At 40.6% G+C, this 18,180-nt stretch overlaps 1 protein-coding gene across 1 annotated transcript in view; it reads left to right on the forward strand.

Moving 5' to 3' along the window:
• Positions 1-3,757, forward strand: part of CPZ (carboxypeptidase Z) — a 36,298-nt gene extending 32,541 nt beyond the window's left edge. Inside the window, exons 10-11 of the mRNA XM_052780585.1 lie at positions 1,287-1,386; positions 3,155-3,757. Coding sequence (XP_052636545.1) covers positions 1,287-1,386; positions 3,155-3,510 — 456 coding nt within the window. The 3' untranslated portion in view covers positions 3,511-3,757. The remainder of the gene's footprint in view (positions 1-1,286; positions 1,387-3,154) is intronic.
• Positions 3,758-18,180: the final 14,423 nt, after the last annotated feature.

Genomic DNA, 18,180 nt, shown 5'->3' on the forward strand with positions numbered 1-18,180 from the left:
AGTACGCCTACACTGTAAATTAAATTTGGGTCTGAGATGAGTCTTCTGACCAGATTTACCCACTATCCATATGATAAATCCTCAAGTCCATGCTGAAAAGCAAATTGCAGTGCTTCATCATAATAGTTCTTAAGGGACAGTTTTCAAGCCCTTATACTGAATTGCTCCTAAACTCTCCAGTGAATAGCTCCACTCAGTACAGAGTGGTTGTTTAACAAGAACAGTGACAACACAGCCTCACCTTAAATAAAAAACTGTTGCCACTATGCTAGATTTTTTTTTTCCAGCTTCATATTAAGACTTACTGTAAAGTTGGATATTTTAATGTTTATTTTTAAACATCTCTATATTCCAACAAAAAAGCAAATATATTTTTTCTGTTATTTTGATGCTTTGTTCTTTTTTCTGTTCTTCTTTTGTGACAAAGGATAATGGGGAGGGAAAAATGACAGGAAGAGAAAGGAGTTGGGGGGGGAATTGAAGTAAAGAACAGCTCAAGTTGATTATAGCAGTTCAGGGAAAAAGTTGAAATGGAATTACTTTTCATTTAAAAAGGTCATATAGAGTTTCCAATAGAAAACGTTTTCATTTCAGGAGGTTGCAAAAAAAGAACCTTAAGAGGTTTACTGTTCAAATACTTGGATTTTTTTTCCTGTTTTGGTTTGTTTTATTGAACTTCAAATATAGTGAGCTCTTTGTGCACCTCCCTATATGACAGAATTCACATTGCTCTTTAGTTTGTCACCGAGCACATTTCTCATCAGCTCTAGCAGCTCGGTTCTGTGCTTGTAGAGAAGGGAAGAAAAGTATTGCACACACTGCTATCATGACATTCTGACATGTAGTGAAGTGTAGGCAGCAGAGCGATGATGAGTCCCAAGTAGCTAAAGTAATGCCTTCTTATTGTGTATAGAGTGTCAGATGTTTTTCAAAGCCTTAACTTTTCATTTCTTTTTTGTTCTGGGTCTAGGGCAGACATTCAGAAACAGTCTTTAAATATTGTGGTCAGATCATGAGGTGCCAGTGATCTGTGCAGAGAAGGGTCGCTCAATGCAGAGCCACATACCTAGCCCAAAAAAGCTCTTGTTCAGTTATCCCTTTCCCTCAGCCCCCTTGGAGCTCCCAAAATAGAGGATGTGAGCTGAAGGAGCATTACTGCCCGAGAGCCTCTATAATGGGCTGAACATCTTGAAAGTTTTTTCCTTTCTACAGGGGTTTCCTTCTGGAAGATGAGTAGGTGGTACTGTAATAAATGACTCCCATCTAACTTTGCTTTGCTTTGCCAGGTTCATCGAGGGATAAAAGGAATTGTGTCTGATAAGTTTGGCAACCCAATAAAAAATGCTCGTATTTCAGTCAGGGGCATCCAGCATGATGTCACCACAGGTAATATTTTTAGTTTGAGCTTTTTCCTGGGGTGGGGTGAAAGCACTGAGAGCTTAACCTGCAAAAATCTTGTCGTATTTGATAGCAATGGCACCTTAATGGAGAATTGAAGGCTCAACTATGGGTTTGTTTCTAGTATAACAAGAGAGAAGACATGTCAAACAGGCTGTTGAGTCTGTCATGTCTCTGGGATGACTTAGTCCTTGCCGTTGAAACTTCTGCCTGGAACTGTCTGCTGCCCATCAAATCCAATGTGTCTTCAATGAGATTCAGAAATCCACCTTAGTTTCATGTTTGGGGGAATATGGCAATAACCCTGCTCAAGGGCTGTAACTCAGCACGTGAAGGTGCAGAGCCCTGATAGAATAAGTTAGTTGAAATATTGTGAGCATAAGGTGTAGAAATTAGAGTAGGATCCACACTGACTTTAACAACTGGAATAACTGCAGTGATTGAAGGGCCTGCAACCTTTTTTGTTCATGTGGAAAAGCATAAAAATATGCAAATTTTGGAGTACAGTTATATCAAATGCAACAAACTAGAACTTTGAATTATGTTCACTTTATACCTGTCGCCAGCTGGTAAACATGTATCAAGGCATATGCAACTGTTAATTTTCACAGTCATAAAGTTCTGAGCTTTTAGGCTCCCACTGAAATCAATGCTCTCATTTTATTATTGATTTCAGTGAGAACAGGGTAGGCCATAGGAGTGCAAAATAGAAGACATGAATGGTAACATTTTGCTCTAATGATAGTTGTTGAATCAATTCGGCAAGTCAGAATGGTTTATAATGTAGTGGATGCTTTCCAGCTTTAAAAAACCCTAACATTAGAGGGGATACAATAGTGGAGATGATGCAGATTCTTGAGGCTGGTGGGAGACTCTGGCATGAATTAGGGTCATTTTCAAACTTCTTCCCAGACAATGGCTTTCCATTGGCAGTAGACCTTTAAAGAATTAAGAATTAAATAAAAAATGTGTTTACATTGAAGGAAAAAGGAGTATTTGTTCTTGAGTTAGGTGGGGTTAAGAATGTCATATGATTAAAAAGCCTTTTAATTTCAGTGTTAAAAAAGAGTGAGAAATTCCATGAGAAAATAGCATTAAAGCAACATTAACTGAGCTAAGAAACTTGCCATTCAAAATAAAGGAAATATAAAATGAAGAATACATATTCGGTTTTAAAACTCCCTGCTTTTGCCTGCAGGCTCTAACCTTCAGCTGGAGGAAATTTACACCCATTTTACACTAATGGCAATTTATACCAGCTGCAGCTCCAACTCCATAGTCTTATGTGCTATAATGTCTGCAAAGTAATTGAATGTAATATAATAAAAGCAGGGATTTCTTAGCTCCTTAGACATGCTATATATATATATTGCTGCCTGGATTCTGCTTTCACTTTCTTAAGTTTCACATAGTTTTAAATTAATTTGATTTCTTTGGAGTTATTCCTTGTACCCCTGGGAAAGCAGCATGAAGGAAAGCTTCCCTTCCCTGTGATACAGGCACAGCAGTTACTGACATTTTGTATGTGAATTTCACTCCATTAGCTCCCAAAAGCCAGATTTTCACAGGTGGAGCCTCTTTTTGTCATTCAAGAGTTTGCGTCCGAACTTTTTTCAAAACCCAAATCAAAATCTGAGAACCCTTCAAAACCTGCCCCCTAAATGCTTGTGCATGCACGTGTATGTGAGTATGTAACTGTAAAGGATGCAAGGCTAAAAACTAAGCTCAATTTTGTTGTGCCTTTACCTTACCTAAGCTGCTGATGGAGACTACTGGCGACTCCTGCCTCCAGGGACATACATAATCAGCGCCCAAGCCGCGGGATACAGCCGGGTGATGAAGAGGGTCACCCTTCCCGCCAAGATGAAACGGGCCGGGCGAGTCGACTTTGTCTTGCGACCTGTTGAGGCTTGGCCCAACAAGCTCCTCCGCCGGTCGATGGAAGACATGTACGACCCGTACGACCCGCTGGAACTTTTCGACCCTCACGCCCAACACGGGCAGCCTGAGGCTCGAGGTGGGTCGCCGCCGGGCAGGGAGAAGCCTTGGTGGTGGTCTTACTTCAGCTCTCTAGACCTGCACAAACCTCTGTGGCTGCTCAAGCAGCACTGAAGGGTGTCACGGTGCTCTGCTCACCTCGCTCTGCTGCCCTTCCACCCGACTCCAGATGCTCTCACTGCTCTTGGCAATATTTAAATCTGTTTCATTTGAAAATATAATGTTAATTCAAGCTCGCTTACTACTTTTGTTTTCTCTTCACACGCAGCTGAGTATGTTCAAGTGTTTTTATATATTAAAAACAATGGTACACACCCGTTCAAAGGCCAGGTTTTATGCAGTTTTTTTCTTGGTAATGCTCTGTACCTCTGCCCATGTAGTTAACCACCACATTCATTATTTATTAGGTTCTAAGTACCTGCAGGAAAATATTCCTGCTCCTTTAGTGCATTTTTGTACATGTCTTAACACATTAATGACTATATACTAAAAATAACTTTCAGAAACATTCGGAAAACTCTTTTCTCTCCTCTTTTTATGTTATTTTAGCATATTAAGTTCAGTTCATTAACTCTTCTAATCATTAAAAAATCAGTAAGAATTACGAATTTGGAAATAAATCTGCATCTGAATAAGTAACATGTTCAGTAGGATGGGCTGCTCATAGGCAGGTTAGTGTCAATAATAACATATTTTTCCTGCTCCAGGGAGTCTAAATATCCAATCTTTATGATGTTTAAATGTTAATATTATTTGAACAGTTTTTAATCTGTTAAGCAAATAGATTTTTAATCTATTTCAGCAAAATACTGAAAAATATTTTTACTGCTGGAAATACACACATCCTGTCGTGTAGAAAAATACATGAGATAATTTGTGGGGAATTTAGGTTAAAATGCGACATATTACACTAAGGTTGTTAACATCATGCACTGTTTTGAGTCAATGTCCTTGTTAATGAAACTCGTAGACACTAAAGAAATCATGAACTTCTTTTCAAGTTGGGTAAAGCTAGGTGAATAGCGGTCTTGCAAGATGCTGTCCTCTCTCAGACATCGGATATAATTTTTTTTAGGGCGATCCAAAAAATATCCTTAATTTTGATGAAACACATAGGCCCACACTTCCTTTTGGCTTGAACTGGTTAATGAACTCTATATACTCACAGTGTTTCCTCATCTAAATGCCAGAGTGTGTAAATAGGGTGATTGTTTGGAGCTGATGTACTTACTGCAGGAGCTGCTGGATTAGCTGTCTGGATTACCCTTTGATTTCTAAAAACTTTTTTGCTCATCTTAGGTAAAGAAGCACACATTGCACAAATCCTATAGTCCGTATGCATATATCTCATACAATAATTGCGCAAGACCCCAGAGATGAATGATCTTAATTCTGCAACCAGATGCTGCACATGCCTAAGTACCTTATTCCTAGTTGTAATCTGATTTAAGTTAGGAGTCTGTTATTCATGTGCTTGAATGTCTGCAGGTCTGGAGACTATATGAAAATGAAAGAAAACAATTTCATAGCATTAACAAGAAGTAATTATATGGGAGTGAATGTACCGCATGCACACGGATAAGTGTTCCTTGCCCAGGCTTGCCAAGGTACAGAAACTCCGAATCCTAAATATGCCAAAGATAAGTGAGCAAGAGATACACCTCCAGACTTTATTTCCAGTAATAAGTATTACTACTGTCTTCTGTGATCATTTTTTTTCAAAGCCGCCGCCCTGTGAAAACAGTGGTAAAGCTAAGAAAATCAGAACAATATGCCAAACTGCTGGCTATTAGCTGCCCTTTTTATGCACATAATGTCTTGCACACTTAGAAAAATGCTTTCTATAAGTATTTCCTAGATTCTCAGAGGGCTATTTAGAATTTTTTCAAGTAATCACAGTAAATCCAAGCCCACTGAAATGCAAAACAGAATGACTGTGCAGAAAATTCACTTCTTTCCTGGAGTCCTGAGCTGAAATAGCAGATGCCACTCAAGACGTGGGAAAGATGATTTTCTGGGAAGATTGTAAAGATGTGTTATGTTTGAGAAAATTTGAAAAACTAGTATTCTATACTACTATACCACTAATGTGAAATCGGTATGATAGAGCAAAAGTAGCCCCCTCATGTCCCTCTGCCTCAGCCACAAAAAGAGGTGTCCAGCAGACAGAAAGTTCAGATCACACTTCCGCTAGTTCACATGCAACAGCCTGTAGAGTTAGGATGTATTGAAGTGCATTGAAACAACTATAAGGCTCTTGGGAAAAGGTACGTCTCAGTCTTCTGGAACTACTTCATTTTTTCGTAAGATAAAATCTTCAGTGTTCAGTTCCTTGGAGGTGTAAAAGACTGCCAGAATTACCTGGGTGGATCTCAAAAATCCATTTGAGTTTAGATTAGATTTAGGACATCTTTATTGGTGCTTTGAGGTTAAGAGAAAGAAAGAAAAAGAAAGAAAGAAAGAAAAAGAAAGAAAGAAAGAAAGAAAGAAAGAAAGGAAGAAAGAAAGAAAGAATTGGTCAAAACCTGCCAAATAACACCACAACCAAATTTAGTATCACTTTTCCATTTTATTTGAGATTAATAAATTCAGTTCTACATTTATCTGGGAGACAAAGTATTGGCTTGAATTTGTATCTGGACTGGATTACATAAATCTTCTTCAATATTTATTTCAATCAAGAAATGTGTGTTAAATATCAGATAGGGTTTTTTTTTTTAAAAACCAACAAACAACAAAACCCCAAAACAACCCACCCCACAACTATAATATGGTTAAAAGGATTGTAAGTGGTGGTGAAATTTAAGCAGCTGTAGGCAGCTCTGTCATTAATACATGGAAATGAACAAAGTGATCATCTCTCTCATGCACCTATCTAAGATGCTCATGTGCTGAGTTTAATGGAATGTAAATTTAGGAGCATATTAAATACTTTCTGAATAGGAAGAAGGATTGAAATGCTTCAGTGAAACACGCCCTCCTACAGCTGAATTACAAGTAACATAGGAAAGAAGTGAAAACCAACCGAAGTTCCCTGGCAGTCTCCATCATGCTTAAACCATGCCTTACAGACAGGGCTTGGCCTTTTTCCAGTGCTACATTGGAGCGTGAAAGGTTCAGCAGCCAGACGGTGCTGTCAGGAATTATAGTGTGTGTTCATGAGACTCCCTCTCCTTTTAAGTCAGAGTCTACATAATTTTTTTCAATTACCTTCCAACCACATATTGAACAGTATTGATGTATGTTTTTGTAACATCCTCCTTAATAATTAATTTCCTAGTCTCCACATTCGTTTCAGAGGGGATCTTCTCTACCATGGAGCCAAACTTTTTCTGCACAAAGCAATCGCATTAATAAACATTCTGACCTGCCAACTGTCCAGACCTCATCGCTCTGCCAGCAATGAATCTTCCCAACAAGTCAAAGCATGCAAATCTAACTAACAACATTAGAAGCATAAAGAGCAAAGAGAAAGGTCTGCTTATGTCATACGTGCAATTTCTCTTTCACTCATATGGCAGAAAAAAGTCAAGAACACATACAAAAACTATCAGGAGACAAATCGCAAGCTGTGTGCATGAATTATACCAAAGAAGATTTGGGACTGTTTGTTCCATTCATAAAAAATTTTTAGATCAAAACTAACAATAATAGGCAAAGGCAGAAAAGTTTGCAGCTGTTGACAACTTTGTCTCCTGTAACAAAATGATGTTCCAGTCTTGGGCCACCCACATATAGGAAGGAGCATCTTTATTTTCCTAAAGATAGAAAAGAAGAGAAAGGTGTCTTAAGCTAACTGCTGAAAACAAAACTTAAGTGTCAAAATCACTGACTAATAAAAGCTCTTCCTGCTATCATTTTTCATAGTGTTTATACAGTTCTCCTTTTAATGTCTCAGTTTAGCAGCTGAAGGGAAGCACTCCAAAACAATATTGCAGTCTGTTCAGAAGTCCTGTGAATCAGCTGTTGAGCAGAGTTTGCCAAGCCAGTGCCATTTCTTTGTGTCCATCACTCTAGTATTGCACTGCAGTTCAAAAACAAGCCAGAGATGTCTTTAGTGGTTACGAAAGCAACCGTCAAAGTGAGACAAGACTCTGTGGTGATGCCTGCAGACAGACTTGGAGATCTCTGCGATGGGTGGGCATCCCCCCCCGCAGCAGCGAAGCACTGAAGATTCAGCCTTCAGGAGACGAGGGACGACAGGGAATGGAGCCGTTTGGGTGGCTTGGATGGAAATGTGAGCCGAAGCTGATACACCTTTTTACAAAGCTCCTGTCAGAGGTACTCTCAACTCTGTCTTTCTTCACTGTGTAAGATCTCTCTTTTGAAGCTACCACAGTGTAAAAGGAGTGGATGGGGAGGTTGTAGTATACTTCCCCTGTTGTCTTTGTCTTCACGGCATGTCGGAGGACAGATCCTGTTTGACATTTGTCTCTTCTGACGTTGTGTAGTCTCAAGTCGTGCTGCCAAAGGGCTTCACGTCGGCTTCCTTGATGGGGCATCCAGACCGCTGCGAGGAGGTTTGCTGCTTCCCACCACCCATCACACGCAGGGCACACCAGAAGAAGGGCTTCTCTGTAGGGCCTTTTTGGTGGCCACGTTGTTTCTGGCTCCAGGTCTGCTTAAATGAGCGTGTGATGAATGGGGGATTTCCCCCTAGTTTGGCAGCTCCTTCTGGTTCCCAGGGCCCACCATGTCACACTAGTACAGCAGCACTAGTGTCAGTGTGACCACGGTGGTATAAGGGAAGAGGCTGAGCACCTCTGCAGCACACCGTCAGTAAGCATCCCATTGTAATACCGCGACTGACCCAGATTGCCTTTATGGGCAGAGCTTGGAAGCGTAACACCACTTTCCTATCCTGTTCAGAGATGTTAATAGCGCATAAGGCCAGCTGGCAAGGTGTGGTCATATCACTGAACCGGCAAATAAATAATTTTATAAATATAGGAATTTTTGGCAGGTGCTTGCTACTGCAGCATCTGTGTGGAAGTGGATTATGGAAAGGGATGTAGCAGTTTTTTAAATATTTTTAGAAATTTACATATATATCTTTGAAATACATCTATAATTTCAGTTTAGAGGTCCTAACTTCAAAAGGAGGCAAGAACAAAAACAACAAATCATCAATATACATCTGTAACTAATCTTTGTTATCAGGGATTATTTTAAATGATTGGAGAAGAGACTTAGAAGTTAAATATTTCTCTAAGGGGTTATATCGCCTTGTAACAATAGAGTTAAAAGAATAGTGATAGTGGATGCTGATATTGTTTTTAATTCTCTTCTTTCAAAATGCAATCTAAATATTTTTGTGCACTCGGTAATGTAATGCACATGCATCCCTTTCAGTTTTCTCTTTCTGCAACAAGATACATATTCTTTATTTTCATGCAATTAGTACTGGCATTGCTCTATGCTGGATCGGATTAAGCATTTTTAGGATTTTTTTTGTTTAAAAAAATAGTAATTCAGTGAAATTGACAAGAAAGAGGCAGTGGAAAATTCCTTTCTGATGAAGTCAGGTTATTTAGCTTTTCATGTTTCACACAGAAGCACAATTCTGAAATATCCGTTTCCTGCAGGATGGAAACTTCATTATACCTCTTGCACCTAGTTGCGTTTTTGAGGAAGTTCTTTCTAATTTCTATTCTTTCCCTTTTAGGAACTGTGATTTAGTGTGTGAAAAACAAGCTTGTTCTTCTTTTCTACCTCATTAGTAATTGTTATTTTGAATAATCGGATAAAAGTCTTACATTACAGTATTCGATTTGTTTTACAGTTTTAAGGAAAGTTTTTTCCTGCCGTAATGCAAAAGCTGTTAATTTCTCATTAAAAAATCACTGAGCAGCCTCAGGCTATTCAATGTAATACATGCTATGCACTATATGCTGGGTACCACCATTTATCCTACAGCTACATGTGTAAAAATACCAGCAGTGTTGCAATAATTAGAAATTAAACCTTGAATGGTTTAAGGGGTAAATCTACAAGAAACTTTAAGAACATAACAGTAACTTTTGGCCCAGAAGTTCAATAAGTAAAGGCTCAAAATCTCTGCCTGACTTTAAAGGCTTTGTGTTTCCTAACTTACAGCCAGTGATGTGCCATAGCTATTTGAGCATTGCTGCTTGGCACGCACAGCACTGCCTGCTCTGTAGCAGGGCAACCATCACGACCCTTCCACATTGCATCGTGTGAACATCCCACATTAGTTTTGCCTGTTGTTTCCTTCTGCTGCTGAGCCTGGGCAGATAAGCCAGGCTCTGTGCCTCATTACCCATGCAGGGCAACGGCTGCCCCACGCTCAGGGGCCTCCTTTATGCCATTGACTTCAAAGATGGGTAGTTCAGCTCTGCAGGGGAGTGCTCCTGCCCCTGCTTCTCATCTGCAGCTCTCTTCTCTAATCTTAATGCTATTCCTGATGGCTTGCAATAAAAGAATGCTGGTGGTGCCTCCGTGATAGCATATTTAAGAAAGGGTAAAAAATGCACAGCAGCTGTGAGAGAGATGAGGGAGAACATGTAAGAGAAACAGCCCTGCAGACCCCCAGGTCAGTGCAGAAGGAGGGGAGGAGGTGCTGCAGGCACCAGAGCAGAGATTCCCCTGCAGCCCGTGGGGAAGACCATGGTGAGGCAGGCTGTCCCCCTGCAGCCCAGGGAGGTCCACGGTGGAGCAGATATCCACCTGCAGCCCGGGGAGGACCCCACGCCAGAGCTGGGGGATGCCCAAAGGAGGCTGTGACCCCGTGGGAAGCCCATGCTGGAGCAGGCTCCTGGCAAGACCTGTGGAGAGAAGAGCTCACACTGGAGCAGGTTTTCTGGCAGGACTTGTGACCCTGTGGGGGACCCACGCTGGAGCAGTCTGTGCCTGAAGGACTGCAGCCCGGGGAAGGGACCCACGCTGGAGCAAGGGAACAGTGTGAGGAGGAGCACCAGAGATGAAGTGTTATGGAGTGACCACAACCCCATTCCCCATCCCCTTGTGCTGCTCAGGGGGGGAGATAAAAGAGTCAGGGTTGAAGCTGAGCCTGGGAAGAAGGAGGGTGGGGGGAAGGTGTTTCTAGTTTGGTTTTTCTTCTCACTATCCTACTCTACTTTCAATGTCAATAAATTAATCTTCCCCAAGTCAAGTCTGTTTTGCCTATGACATTAATTGTTGTCCTTATCTCGACCCACAAACTTTTTAACCTTATTTTTCTTTCCTGGCCTTGCTGAGGAGGGGGAGCAAGAGAGTGTCATGGTGGGCATCTGGCAGCAAGCCAAGGTTAACCCACCATATAGTGTCTGCATGTCCCAATGAATTTTGCACTGAGTGACATGCCCTCTATATTGTGAGCAGGTATTTAACATGGGTTTTGAATTCCTCTAAGCATCGGGGCCTTAAATAAAACAATGTTGTAATGATGAGGACAAAGTTTGGTTGTGAATCTACATAAGCAGGCCTGAGGTGTCTCCTAATGAGTTGCTGGTGGTCCTTTCAGCAAACTGGCTGCTGAAAAAGCTAAGTGATTGTTTAAGATTGTGCATGGAGGTGATGATAGAGTGAGGATTGGGTCTTATGGCTTCTTGGCTTCTTCAGCCACATGGAAACCAATGGCCGTTCTCCTAGCATGTATTTCCATTAACTTTTGCTTGACTATCAGTGACAAGTAGGCTAGCTGAAACAGCCCTGTGCTTATTCTTCATTCAGGTACAGCCACAGCTTACTGTAGCCTGCTCTCCTCAGCTGAACAGTGGTATTAGTTTAGGTGCAATAGCAGCGATCCATTTTAAAATGAGAATTTATATTAAAGCTACACATGTAACAGCTAATGCAGATGATAGCAATAATACGTGATTAACGATAAGTAGACTAGTGAAACCCATGTAAGTTAGATTAATAAAAAATGACTTCAGAATTCACTGCTTTATTCATCTTCAACAGGAATAAAGATAACATTTGTCATCAGAAAATAAAGTTTCATAGATAAAAATCACAGACAAGTATGCAGTAATATATTGCAGAACGCAACGTACTGATAGCTAAAACAAAAATAAGATAGCATGGCTCTTTCTTACACTGATATTAAGTAGCATTTTATGTCTGTAATAATGTTTCAGCTAAGTATATATTTGAACCATATAACCCACTATTCAAATGAACATTATTAAGTCATACCTTGGATGTCTCAGTCAACCTTAATGTCAGGCACAAATGTAGTTATAAAATAGTCCATAAATCTACTAAATAATCAAACTACCTTTACCCTATAGAAGGAGTAAATCTCTGAGAGTTAGATCACATACACATACAAAGAAAGGAATACAGGCAACACATTTTTATGCATTAATATAATCCAGGAAGAAGGTGACCTCTAAAAACAATAGCTTGTGTATTGGAGGGCTGGATGGTATGACTGCTACTCAGCCTTTGGAGAATACTTTATCTCCTGTGCAGCCCAGAGAAAGTGATACCCAATTCAATCATAAATATACTACAAACTTCGAGAAATTAAGAAACTGGACCGCACAGGAGTTAGTATGAAGTAAATCCATCTACTGGTAAGGATTACCAGACATAGTTAAGGTTGGTTTTTATCATCCCTTTTGATCAGCCTTTCTTACAAGAACCAAGTCGGCACAGGCTTGTTATCCAGGCTGCCTCATTTTGACCATAAGAAGCTGGGGCAGGTGATCAGTAGCCCAGGGTCATAGTGACCTTTTGAGTAGTAGGGCGGTGTGAACAGGGCAGGAGGGTGGTGAGGACTTCAGCTGGCACAGCTGCCACCCAAGGGGAATGAAGGAACTAGCCCAAAGGCTAGCAGAGCTATTTCCCTGGAGGAAAAAGAGAAAATACGCTTCTGCAATGATACGATGGCAACCACAAGAAAACTCTTGCTGGACTAACTGGAAGTCGTACTCACCACTAAGACATTCAGATCAGTAGAGAGGAACGCAGGAAACACTGGTCCGGATCAGACCAGTTGTCACCTCTGCGCGGTGCTCCCTGAGGCTGGTGGCTAATCCCCCCCAGACAAGTGGGACAAGCCATGGCCAGGGAGCCTTTGCCTTTAAAGGAGTTTTTTCTGGACGTTAGCATCTTTAGGCAGGGCCTGAGTTAGGCAGACAAAGGTTGTGTGATGTGGCTGCATTCGGTTCACAATTCCAATGGGTGCTGGCCAAATCCACAATTCCACAAATGTGCTGCAAAGTGCTTCTGAACACAGCCTCGGCTACGTTCCTCAAGCAGAGATGCTTAAATTGAGCTGGTATGTTACCAGGACTTTGGGGAGAGCAGACTAAAGTAAGATGGTCGTTTCTGTGCTCAACTGAACAAGTAAAACAGACTCTTGCCAGGGCTCAGCTCTGAGATGGCATCATGTCCTGCTGCCAGGGCAGGGATAGTGCTGAGGCAGGTCCCTAGGTGTCTCTTCATCCCTGTGGCCATGATAGAAGTGCTCCTTAGGCTTTGAGTAATGCCATGAGCTTTTATTACCCACAACATGTTTTACTCTTTTTCTTACTCACACGGACAATCCTCTAAAGGAAAAGCTAGACTGGAAAAGGGATTTTATATTTATTAAATTAAAAATGTCACAAACCAGAGCTCCAAAAATTAAAATGCTCATTTGGAACATTTCTTAATTTATACACACACACACGCATGCACACATACACAGAAGCATATTTTTATATAATGCATATATAAAAAATAATAGCTTATAAGTTACATAATATATTACTTATTATTTTGTATTGCTATCAAAAAGATATTTGAGCCATTAGGAATAAAAAAGTAATATTGCCTTTATTTAAGTTAGTTCTGATTTTTAAAGACTTGATAAGTATGCCTTCTTTCAAGTCAAATGATAAAGGTTTCAAAAGCAGGTGGGTCACAAAACCTAAGGTATTTTTCTTCATTAATTTTTTATCAGCTAAATTTAATGAAACATTGATGTGGCCAAAATATGAATATGTGAGTTTTCTGCCAAAAATTAGCACTGTACAAGTGATTTAGTTAGTTCTGCTGCTTTTATTAATGTAAAATACCAAACTTACTTAGGCAGCTCACAAGATGCAAGCCTTCAGTAACAGAATTACTAATGAAATTAAAGGTGAGATCTGAGCAGGTTAAAGCAGCAGCAAGGCTTAGTGGTTAGGGCTACCAGGAAGCAAACAAAACAGAGAGACATGGCAGCTAAAACAACACTGTTGTGTGGCTAATGCAATGCTCAAGGCAATGCTTCTTCTGCCCTCCAGTAGGTAACTGGGAAATCAGAAGTTTGTTTTGACAAAATTTCTATTTTTTCACTAATGTTAAGAAAGGAACGGAGAAAGGAGAAACTTACTTAAAAAATTGAATGCAGACCATTCTGTCTCTAGCAAATAAATCACTGCAGTCGGTTGAAATCACTAAGAAAACGTTTGACCTATTTGTGTAGAGGACATGTGAAAACCCATTTCTGACCAGAAGGCCATTTCATTTTAGGTATAGGAATTGGACAAGTCCAAATTTTAAAATCTAAGAACCCTTGCTCAGCTACACCGATACACTGTACCAAAAGTATGCAGGTTACTTTGCTTCTGATGTTAATAATGCTCACTTAAATGTCTATTTGTCGGCTTGCTCAAAAGCATCAGTCTTGGCATGCTCAGGGGTACAGCTCCTATTTCAGTCTCTGCTGGGATTCACAAACTGGATTTTCCTCTGACTACCTTCCCTGAAAGGCTTGGTCCAGTCAGCACTCATGTTGCTCATCCAAAAAACTCCAGTGGCTGTGTCAACTTGCATTTAAAACCCAGCTAGAGAAGGCAGAGCCTTCAATAGCCTAGTGTTTATAGTATAGCTGCTACATCTTTAGCTCTTCCCTCCATAAAAAGTGCTTCGGTCTCATGTTTTCCTTCTAACTGGATGATTTTCTGATCACTAAGCCATTCTAGGTAAGCTACTTGATATTTCTTATGCTTTTTTATAAATAAGTTTTCAATAAAAAAGACAAAATGACAGAACATTATGTCATGGTTATGCTCCCTGTTTTCAGGGTTTATTCACTCTTATTAAAATGTGCTGAATACACTTACCAGACTGGACATGTGAAGAGGTGGAGTACCTATGGAGGGCTTCATCTCACTAGACTTTAATGTAAATGTACGCAACCAAGATAATAGCTCTAAGCTCAGTTAATGCAGGGAATTACACACTTTCAAGTCATTATCCATATAACCTAGAGGTCTACTTCATGTCTGCTTTGAAATAGGATGGATTGTCCCAAAATTGCATGTATTTCTCTCCATTGGCTATGAGGTGACTACCTTAGATGCAAACATTTTCATACCAACTCTAGCTGGGTCCCAAGTTTCCAACATGGGGACAATTTCTGGCACAATTCTTGGCACACACAGAAACATGTGTGTAGGTTACTGGAGAACTTTACTGACAAAACTAAATCTGTAGTCTTCAAATACCTCAGGGTTAGGTGATGTTTGAGGATCTCGTCCTTTAAATGATACTGGCAAATTCTACCAAGGAACATTTCAAGTCCTTTTTATATCACTGTATCATGTAGAAACATATGTTTATGTGTAAAAACTCTATCAAAACCCAATCGCCAGTATGAAGCACGCATACACTAGTAAGAGAACACAGCTCCACCTGGTTTATATTCAGTCAAGAAAGGAAGCAGCAGAATGGACCTCCATCTCTGTGGCTTACCACAATGTTTTTTGACTGGCACTTAGTCCGAGTCCAGAATGTTTTACAAGTCAGGGACTGTGTTTCCAAATTTCTTATGAAGACCCTAAAGGATTGATTGGAAAAGCATTTTGGTTAAGACTTGACAGATAGAAATATTCAGGAGACACAGGGAAGGAGCTGTAAAAAACAGTATTTTCATTGCATGACTAGTGGCTGTACAACCAAGTTTTCTTTTAGCAGACGTACAGTGGTTGCTGTTTTTGCAGATACTCTTTGACAGAATCCTGAAGGTGCATCAGCTATTCTGCTTAGCTTTTCTTCACACAAAACATGACCATTGTAGATTGAAAAATCAGATGGATAAATAAATCTGTTAGAGATGGTGACAACCATCCGGCCTAATATGTCTGCTTTTTAGGAGATTTCAGCCTTTAAGTTTGTGGGTACAATCACGAACACCTATGTAACTTTCTACATAATCAAAAAAGGAATTCCATTTTCAAGTGTGTCTTGCTACTGCTTGAGTATCTTTAAGGTAGGAGGGGAGAATTCCTTAAAGGTTGCTGTCCAGTAACACCACCCATGCAGTATATATGCTCCCAGGCAGGTCCACGCTGCTCTGCAGTACTTTCCCAGCTTCTTCTCCCTCCACTCTCCTCTCATCCAGCCTCTGCCTACTACATTGATGGGAAACAACAGCAACATGATACACTACATTCATTCCTCTGAAAGACCTGTCTGCTCAGGGATTTCTCAGAAATTCTCCATTACAGGAAGAAATACAGTAATGGATAGTGGTGGAAATCTTAACTTGTGAGCTTATGTAAAGGCATACAATTCTGATGTATAAAAACCAGCATCTGCTTTAAAATAACCCCTTAATATATTATATAGTTGGGGATGTCATCTTGAGCTATTTAGTGTCAACCATTATGTTAAACTCTTGTCAACTACTTTGCTTCAATTCTACTCTGAGGCAGTGATTTCCATAGTTTGCAGACATTCTAATGGTCTCAGCTTTATTAAGATGATGATGTAGTTTACTACCTAAATAAAGCTAAGCCCCACTGCTGAGACTAGGAACAACTTTCAGAAACTCTGATGCAGAAATCCCTCCAGTGGGAACTGGCCACTTGCCCCTCATTGAATGTAAGTTTGAATGCTTTCTTGAGTAGGAATGGGCTGTTGGATTTTGTCAAAGGGTGGACACGGAGCAGATACTGCATATTGGCCCCTAGGCTGCGAGAAAGTTTTTCAGGCTACGCTAGCCTGTGTGATAATTTTAAGTCTTGTAGTTCTTTAGGGACACATCTTGGGGTGGAATAAAGGTCAAGGACTTTTCTGCTTTCCTCCTGCTGCTGCTAGTATCCATTCAGCTCCTGTTCTGTTGCAAAAGGGAGAAACTTGGGGCACGTTGAAAAGTGAGGGGAAAAAAAGCTTTGAAGAGCTCAATGTGGCTATGGTTAGACAATTTCCAGTGCCCACATGTGCTTGGCTTAAAGGTAGCTTGGGTAACTTACCACCACTCAACATAGTAATGTGCAATATAGCTATACCATTTAATACATCCTCCACCTTTAATGATGACTGAAAATGTATTTGAATAGGGGGGCAAATGCAGATATTTGAAGCTGGCATAACACAAGACAGTTTCCTTCTATTTAGTCCGTGTTAAAAATGCAAAAGGGTGGTGCAGGCATGTTCCTGGCAGTTTGGTTTATAAAAATAAATGTTGTGGTTAAGCCGTTGGGAAATACAATGAGGAGCTGAGGACCAAATGGGAAATGTCTCCTTGTTGAGGAATGCTTTTGTAATCTTGATTTTCTGTGTGTAGATTCAACCTGGCAGTGCACAGACTAAGAGAAGAGACCATACAACCCTTTGGGGCATATGGCAGTAGTCATTATGAGGACTCAGAAGTATTTGCTAAGATGCCCTAATGATGAATAAAGTAGCTAAGCAGGCTTATCTTACTGGAGAATAGATTGCTTTCTTGTGCCAGTTACAGAAACAATACCGAACATTTTTCTTTTATCATTTAGATTCAAATTCTTCCATCCTTCATCACATTATGTAATTCATTCCTCTGTAGACAATTCCACACAGCTAAACTCTGGAATAATAAAAAATATTGTACACACTTCCCTGGAGCTTTTCAAGTGTCTGACTGGCTACATAAGTATTGACCTTGGAGTGGTGGGCCAAGGAGTTGGCTCACATCTTATTTCCTTAGACAATGATGGGGAGACTGGGATGTCTACACTGGCTCAGCATTGTAGGATGTGTTGCACCAGCAAAGGCAGCCAAATGTGAATGCTCTTGGCTTCACTAGCAATGTCAGTAGGAATAAACCAACAACGTTTCTGCTCAAAAGCTTTCTGGTGGAAAAAGATCTTTCAGAAGCAACTGTACCCCACCATGACTATACAGGTACCATTGATCTGCCCTGTCGTTAAAAGTGACATAGCTGTAAATATGGAGCCTGGTTCAAAGGAGATCTCCTTTGAAATTGCCATCTTCTTTAATGACTGCAAGATGACTCCCAGATCAGCATAAGCAAAGCAAATATTCTGGTGGCAGGAGAAAGTTATAACAGCACAGAGGAACAGTGGTGAGTACACATAACTGTGAGCACAGGAATCAAGGATGTCAGATGTCCTATTGATTTGTGTCTCAAGGTAGAGTTCCCAAGACAATTCCCCCATGTCCGAGCAAGGCTAAACTCACTGTAAAGTCTCCTTCTCTGTGGGAGCCTGTGAGAGACTGGAAGAGTTAATGACTCAAACATTGTGGTGGGGCAAGTTCTGCATAACAACAAATCACAAGTGAGAAACCGGTCAGCACAGATCATCACAGGACATCAGCAACAGGACAAGGAGGGCATGCTGGAGGATGCGCAGTTCGGAGGATGCGCAGTTTCATGTTCTGATATGCTGAGCAGGGCAGCTCACCATGCATGGACAAAGACCAAACAATGGTCATGCCTGCAGGGAAGGAGAAGTTACTCCCCAAACGACCCCCAAGCTCACTGACCCATTTCCCGAAGGTTACACCTAATTAGCCTACTGAGTTTGAGTGCCCACCTGAAGGAGGGGCAAGGAGATGATA

This window comes from Harpia harpyja, chromosome 2, assembly GCF_026419915.1.
Source record: "Harpia harpyja isolate bHarHar1 chromosome 2, bHarHar1 primary haplotype, whole genome shotgun sequence".
In the NCBI taxonomy this organism is placed as follows: domain Eukaryota; kingdom Metazoa; phylum Chordata; class Aves; order Accipitriformes; family Accipitridae; genus Harpia; species Harpia harpyja.